The sequence below is a fragment of the Marmota marmota genome, unplaced genomic scaffold, assembly GCF_001458135.2.
Source record: "Marmota marmota marmota unplaced genomic scaffold, marMar, whole genome shotgun sequence".
Classification (NCBI taxonomy): domain Eukaryota; kingdom Metazoa; phylum Chordata; class Mammalia; order Rodentia; family Sciuridae; genus Marmota; species Marmota marmota.
Genome location: NW_026000037.1, coordinates 33,684,019 through 33,692,164, shown reverse-complemented (window position 1 = coordinate 33,692,164; position 8,146 = coordinate 33,684,019). Strand labels below are relative to the sequence as shown.

Below are 8,146 nucleotides of genomic sequence, written 5' to 3'. Positions count from 1 at the left end.
TCTTGTGACTCTTGGCTACCAGAAATCACATGAGATGAGTGAGGAGGAAAGACACAAAAGCTATATTTATATCTCATACTGAACTTCTCAGAAATACCTTAATTTGATTCCTTGCACAGACTGATAAAAATATCAGATGAGAAAGCCTTTCAAATAATCAATCATTACAATTGACAATGCAATATTGCTAGATATTGAACTTCTAAATGTTTTATGCAAAATGTCCCTGTGAAAATAGTCCCTAAATAAAGAAGTCCAGGGTCAGAAATGAATTTAAACCAGTTGTACAGTCCACACAAATATCATTCAAATTATCTGATTATACTTAGCAGTGACATTAAATTAGCATCTATGTATATTTGTGTATTTTACCTTAAGAGGACTATACTATTTCACTTTTGATTCCATACATAAACAGATCTACCACAGAACACTGCTTGTAAAATATGTTTTAATTTTGCTGTGACATTTTCTAGAACCTGTTCTTTTACAAAATGGCCTAGGATGTGATCAGCAAAAAATGATCAGGATAAATTTAGGAATTCAGAGTCCAATTTTTAAAAGTTTTTCTTGTTTGAAGTAAAATGATTTTCTCAGAGAAATACTCATTTTTGATCACATTTGGTTCCCATTAGTATTGTCATTTTAAAACTACATTTTTTAAAAGTTTATGTTTAATTACTTACTTGAAAGATTTTTAACTGGCAGCTGTCCTGCTCTGCTTTCTCACATACCCTATAATCTGGTAGGCAGAGAAATTCAAGAAGTCCTCTGTATTTCAGATTTTTTAAAATATTAGTTTTTGAAAATGGCCTTTAATTATCTATGAATCTTCAATTTCAGTGTGTTACATATTTTTATCTGGATCAGAACATTGAGGTGTTGTTATATCTATATAGTTTTCCTCAGAAAGTGACTTATTACCTACAGAGGCATAAATCATAACCAAAAAGATATTGATGAGAGATGAGGAAAAAAATAAGGAAGACATGTTTTAGAAGTTCATATACACAGTGAAACAGGTATTTTTGATACCTCTGGGATGTTCATTCTATAAAGTAGGCTTTCCAAGTTTTGATATGTAGAATTAGGGCTTTTAAAAAGTATGCTTGCCTAGATTGGCAACATCATACCTACCCCCTAGAGGGAATAAAAGCAGGAATATAAAATGAGAAATTCTGACTTGCACTAAGCATCCAGAGTTACCAGAGGCAGAGCAACTAGCTTGTCTCTTCCTCAGTACAAATACTTAGTTGCTTTTGACTCTTATTGAAAAAATAATATCTTCCCCCTGTTTGTCACTAGAACTGCCACCAGAAGAAAAGCCCTTCGTTTGCTCCAAATAAGCACCTCTGTTTTTCACAGCTTGCAGTAATGCTTAAAGTAAATAAGTTCTTGTGCAGCTAGCACTATTGGATTCATTCAATTCCTGAACAAAGCTATTGTTTAGAGGTTTACAACAAGCCTTTTCTCTGTTTCCTTTAAAAAGAATCTTCCTTGTTCCTGTGCTTGGCATGCTTAGTATAGTAAGCCTTTCTACAGTTCTCAAATGCTAAAGATAATTTTCCCCTACAGAAGAAATGAAGGAAGACTATGACACTATGGGGCCAGAAGCCACGATCCAGACCACACTTAACAATGGTACAGGTAAGTTATGTTTACCACACTAAGGTCACATTTGTCCTGGGTCATGTGGATTTAATGAGTCAGGGAAATGCTGACCCATCCTCTTGCATCTTCATGACTTAAATAACTGCGACTTTTCATGTCTCTGTCTGTGTTTCAAACTTGAAATTTCTATATTTTTGGTAATTTATTAAGAAAATGTTTCTTTCATTCTTATGTACCCCTTATTTGACTCTGAAGCTGAAGACTACTGAGCTGTCTGAATGGATCTTTTCACAGAATGAGTTGGGTGAATTTCTAGTAGTAATTTTAACTTTAAAAGACTACACAAATAATTTTAAAATTAGAATATGATAGGCCTCTACTAGCCACCACTTAATATTAGTCACTGAGAATTCAAATGATACAGTATAATGTAGATTATAAAGTTTGTTTTTTTACAAAAAGCCAAATTTCCATGAACGTTCCTCACAAAAATTAATCATCTGAGTTCTTTTTAATTCTCTCTCCACTTTTAGTTCTCCGCATCTGTTAGCCTTCTAAATAATGTTTTCTAGGCAGAAGTTTTAAAGGAAAATTGACGATTTAACTTTTTTTTTTTTTTTAATAAGGCTGAAAAATGACAGTGAAAGTCAGTAACTGTTTTTTAGTTGTACTGTGCTGCTGCTGCTACAGAACAGAGGTTAAGGACAACTGTGACACTCCATTTGTTTTCCCAAAAACTAAATTCTGTCTTCCCTTACATGGTCATGTCACCAGCTCAAATTTACATTGGCTCATAATGTTTACTTCTCTTTTTCCCAGAAGAGACTAATTATTTTAGGTGTTTCAAACAATCATCCACACTACCACTACAAATATTAGCATAGTGCCCAATATAAAATTATCTTCCAAAACAAAACCAAAAAACTCATATAACTATTTCCACTCAACTCACCATTGAAAAAAAAAAAAAAACTTCCAATTTTGTGAAGTTTCAGAAATGTCAATACTCAAGATGATATTCATGGCCCTTACGTTGACACACATCATAATAAACTGTTAATGCTGCGTTTTCATTGAGAATACCCTTTTTAATAAGTTAAAAAGCACTAATTCACTTTCTTGGCTATAAAATAAGAGAAATATGAAAAACTGTGGTCATCATTTATTCATTTGGATAATGTCAATTTAAGGTACAAAAATGAAACTATACATTATGCATTTGTAGAAAAATTATAGAATTAGGAACTAATGATCCTAATTTCTAGATGCAGCTTTGGCAATAACTGGATCATGACCTTGAGTAAGTTAGTTGCCCCCCTTGAACTCAGTTTCCACCATTATGAAATGAATAGGTTGAATTAGTTGCTTGCTAAAAACACTTCTAGTTTTAATATTCTATATTGCCAGGATATTATCACCAAGTAAAAATAGAAAAATACCAAATAATTTCATATAAAATTTAATAATAAAAAGATATCTAGAATTAGATACTTTCTGTAATGCTCCAACACAGAGGGAAGAATGAGTCTCACATTTCTTTAAAAAATAAATCTTAAATTTTATCTTTAGAGCATAAATAAAAACTGATTTTTATTTCCTTTTTAAGCATTTAAAATGTCACAAAAGAGAATTTGTCCCAACAAAGTGACAATTTACTAGATGTTTTATATACCTAAAGTCTTAAGTGAGGTTAATAAAGATTGTTCCTACCAAGAATGTTTAAAAATCAATCTTAAACATCCTTTCACCAGGCTTTAAGATCTCCTTTTCTCATAATACGTTCTGTTCCTTATGGTTCATATGTATTCAGTCAATAAATAAATCAATAAGTATTCATTGAGTGTCTTCAATATATTCACTGTTGTGTGCATGTGTGGAAAAAGATGGGACAGGAAGACTAAGGCTTAGTTATTAAATTTAGAAGATAAGCCTAATACACATGAAATAATAATGAACAATAAGAGAAAATACATGATAAGTATGCAAAAAATGGTAGGAAGCATGATTACTTGAATTACACAATTAGGAGAGACCTATTGGGTAGGTATTCATATAAGGTTTTATGAAGGAGGTAGAATTTGAGCTAAGTACATTGTTCACTAGTCATGGAGGAGTGAAGAATGGATTTCTTGAAGAAGAGTGCATGAGCCCAGGAGGGAAAGAAGCCTATCTCTTCAGAGGAGAGTGAGTAGAAGAATTTGGCTGAATCAAAGGGTGCTAGGGGCAATTTGTGGAAAATAAAACTGTACATTTAAGTTGAAGCCAGCTGCTAGAGAATATAAAGCATCAGAAAAAAGTAGTTTGGGTCATGTTATACTACCATCCTATCTATGGGAGAAACCAGACTCTGGAGACCTACTGGAAGTCATTATAGTTATTGTTATTGAGGTGTGAAGTGAGAAAAATATTTTCCAAGGGTGGACATAGGGTAGACACACCAGGGAAATTAGCAACATAACTTTTAAACAACTGATTCTCTGATGACAGAGGTAAAGTAGCTTCAAGATTCATTTTAGGATATGAAAATACTTAGTATTTCTAGATATATAGAAGAAAGAGTCAGTTTTGAGAAAACCTTGAACCCAACTTCAGACAGAAGGATTTTCATGTGTGTGTGTGTGTGTGTGTGTGTGTGTTTCTGCCCACTGGATATGAGGAATTGAAACCTAAGTAGTTAGAACTAAAGATAGAGATTACAAAGTCATACAAATATATTCAGATGGTATTTATCATCATAAAACTGTGAGATTTACAAGTGAAAGTATACTTATTGAAGCCCATAGAAAGTTGAGGCCAGGGCTCTTGGTGGGTAGGAAAAGAAATCAGATTCATTCAAAGGAAAAAAGTTTATAAGGAGAGAGAAAAAATGTAAACACTCAGAAGCAAAGAAAGGGATGTGTATAAAGGTGAGAATGGTCACCTCAGTTAAAATCTTCAAATAACTAAACTTGTAGGCATGCTAAATGAACAAATTGGTAATTAGGAACTTACTGGTGACCCTCAATTTATACCTTTAACTTTCTAGGGAATATACACATATCTCTTATCAGCCATAAGCTTAGTTCTTATCCTTTGCATCTTTTGGGGTGTTAAATACATGTAGAATTGAAATAATATACCCTCCCCCCCCTTTTTTTGGTTAAAATTACTTTTTAATGGGCTGTCTTATTCTCTCCTCACAAGTCCTACTCATCAAAATTCAGGCTGGAGGGGTGAGGAGGTGGCTGAGTTATAGAGTGCCTTCTTAGCATGCATGAAGCCCTGGGTTTGATTCCCAGTACCAACAAAACAAAACTAAACTACAAAACAAAAACAAACAAGATACAGCTATTGGCTGACCTTCTGTGGTCATCCCAAGCTGTAATATCTTCCTGCAATAAAGCTGCCTGGTGTTGGTCACTTTGTCACCACAGATCTTGGAATAGTCTAGGTCAAAGAGTGCTTTTGAAGAAATAAGGGAGTGAATAAGAGACAAACAACAATTTCCCCCTTCATATTTTTAGTTTGACATATTTTTGACATCTGATCTGAACTCACCAACCAGATATTTTCATCTCTCATTGTTGCAGTCTTCCATGCCCAAAAGCCTTCTAGGTGACTCTCCTTGAGCCTTCATGTCCTCCTCCATTCAGAAGAATGTCCACGTCCTTCCTATAACTTTCCATTCAAAATCCAATCCCTCACCTCCTTGTTAATCTTTTGGTTGTGCCGGGGATTGAACTCAGGGCCTCATGCATTCTGGGCAAGCTCTCTGCTGCTGAGTTATATTCTCAGCCACTGTCCATGTCTCTTGTTAGAATCCTTAATTGTTCGTTAGTGCCCATAGTACAAAACCAACATCCTTCAGTTCAGAATTAATTACCATCCGATTGGATAGCCACAGGGCTTCATTCCTAATCTGACCAAAGTGCTTGTGATATCAAAAAAGACTCACATTTCCACCAACCTGTGAGTTCTCTGACCATGCTATCTTTTCAGAGCCTAATCTTTCACCCCCTTTTTGCTACTTATTTAAGTTCTATTCATCCTTCTGTTTCTTAGGACTGGCTCATAGATCCTTAATGTGGTCATCTCTGAGTACATCAAATTATATCAATGTCTTCATTCTCTGAAATTCCACAGCCCTAAGGTATACACCCTGAATTATTCCTCTTCATATTGTTTGCACCTATTCACCTAATTTCATGAAAACAGGAGATGTCTTGGGATGAAGAATTGGGGCAGGTCATTATGGTATCTACTTCATAAGACTGTAAAAGTAATTAAATAAATAACATATATATTGATATTAGTGACCAAAAATTCTGATTTTAAGAAAAAAAACTATTCTGTTTTCCTCAAAGTGCCCAATACAGCAGTGAACACGTGTGGTAGTCTTTATGACTGGTAGAATGAATGAATGAATTAATGAATAAATATTTGGTGGAGAAGAAATGCATTCTTAAAAAGATTTTTTTAAACTTCACAGTAAGAGAAAACATTACCTGGGGAGGGAATTGAGTCAGTATCTTTAGACTAGTGAAGTCCCTGAAATCAACTTGTAAAGGCAAAGAAAAGTAGTCTAGAGTATCGATATTTTCTTTTTACAACTAAGTTAGATTAACAGCAGAGCAAAATTGATTTATAACAACATAAAGCATTGCAAACCTTGATTTACATTAAACTTTCTAAATTGCTTAATTTCAGTGGTTTTAATGTTTTTAAAAAGAAAGAAAATTGTAAAGCTCTGAGATATAAGATAAAGAATACATTTGAATGAAGAATTCTACAACTCCCAGATATTAATAGAGTTCAAATTCAGAGTGGAATCATTAGGTAAAATTTCCAAGAGTGTGAAAAAAAAAAAAACCTATTTCCTAAGAAAATAAAAGAAATGGAAAAACTTAGAAGCATTATAAACACGAGTTTGCCTATGTGCTAGTAGTAACAACAATCTATCTTAGGTGCATGGTGATCATTAGTATTAATGCAGTTCCACGTGCATATCAAGACCCAGATAGGCCCCTGATGTTTTCCTCTCTGAATGTGTGAAAGTTATATTTACTCAGACAACATAGTACTCTAGTTATAAAAGGCTATTAATAACCACCTGCATCCTCACCTCCTTTGCTGGGGGAAAAAAGTACTCCTTACATCCAGAAATTGGGCAAGACTAATTTAGGACTCTGTTCTTTTTTTTTTTTTTTTTTTTTTTTTAGTTGATGTACCTTTCTTTTATTCATTTATTTATATGTGGTGCTAAGAATAGAACCCAGTGCCTCACACATGTGAGGCAAGTGCCTCTGAGCCACAACCCCAGCCCTAGGACTCTGTTCTTAATCTTACACAGCACAAGAAAAATTCTTGTCCAATAATCAGCTTTATCAACTATAACTATAGTTATTAAACATATATCTAACATTCTAAGAAGAACATTGAAAATATTTTGTATATGAGAGAGAATAATTTTGGAATGCTACAGATTCTAACATCAGAAACTTACAATTGAGTTTTGCCCCTACCAATTACTAGTTATATGAACTTTAGTGCATAATTGATAAGCCTTCATTTCTCATTAGTAAAGTGGAAATAATGCTCCTTTATGTACAAGGCCTCACTGCAGGGGCTGAATGCCATGCCATTTTTAAGACACCTACTACAATGTCTAACTAGCCAAGCTGCTCAACCTGTTTTGCTTTATTTCTCCAGTTTGCATCTACCAATAAGCCTTAAACTATTTTTATATGTTAAAAAATGAATGCATTGTAAACTATTTCCTCCCTTCACACTGGTGTCTCATTAAGCTCAGTAAACAAAAATACAATGTTTCACAAATTCATAATGAAAGGACCAACCAGGCAATTTTGAGAGACATTATCATTTTAGTTGCTTTGACATCCTGGAAAACTACACTGAGTTGTTGGACAAATTCTTTCCACTGTTTGGTTACTGTGTTTGAGGTTAAAATATGAAGGTTAGGAAGGAGTGTAACGTTATAAAGGATTTTAATGACCACCTGCATCTATGAGTCTCCTATCTCATTTCATCTTTAGCATTTTTAAATTAATTATAGAAGAGGGTTTAGTAGTATTTATGTTTGTATAATGATGATTTTGCCCTTTGTTTTATAACTGACCACCTTCAAGAATCATATTGTTTTTCTTCTTACAGCAAGTAACAATAGTGAACAGGTAATGAACATTTAGCCCTATTCACAGCCACTAAGATACCTACACTCATTCTTTTGGTGTGTGTGTGTGTGTGTGTGTGTGTGTGGTCCTGGGGATTGAACTCAGGAGCACTTCCTCAGTTGTACTTTTTATTTTGAGATAGGGTCTCACTAAATTGCAGAGGTCTGAAAATTGTGATCCTTCTGCCCTGGCCTCCCAAATCTCTGGGATTACAAGTGTGTGACATCACACCCAACCCTATGCTCATTCCTTTTCAGTCCAGGCATTCATTAAGGGCAGAATTTGAACTGAAGCTTGAGAAAGAAACTTTAAGGAAACAAAAGACTTAGTTCTCCCCATGAGGAATATGAAATTTTGTGGTACCA

At 34.1% G+C, this 8,146-nt stretch overlaps 1 protein-coding gene and 1 long non-coding RNA gene across 2 annotated transcripts in view; both read left to right on the top strand.

Moving 5' to 3' along the window:
* Positions 1-1,351, top strand: part of LOC125619385 — a 4,690-nt gene extending 3,339 nt beyond the window's left edge. Inside the window, exon 2 of the long non-coding RNA XR_007350911.1 lies at positions 1-1,351. This exon is cut by the window's left edge and continues 285 nt beyond it. This is a non-coding gene — a long non-coding RNA (uncharacterized LOC125619385).
* Positions 1-8,146, top strand: part of Zeb2 (zinc finger E-box binding homeobox 2) — a 67,241-nt gene that overhangs the window by 33,019 nt on the left and 26,076 nt on the right. The window contains exon 5 of the mRNA XM_015479152.2: positions 1,576-1,647. Coding sequence (XP_015334638.2) covers positions 1,576-1,647 — 72 coding nt within the window. The remainder of the gene's footprint in view (positions 1-1,575; positions 1,648-8,146) is intronic.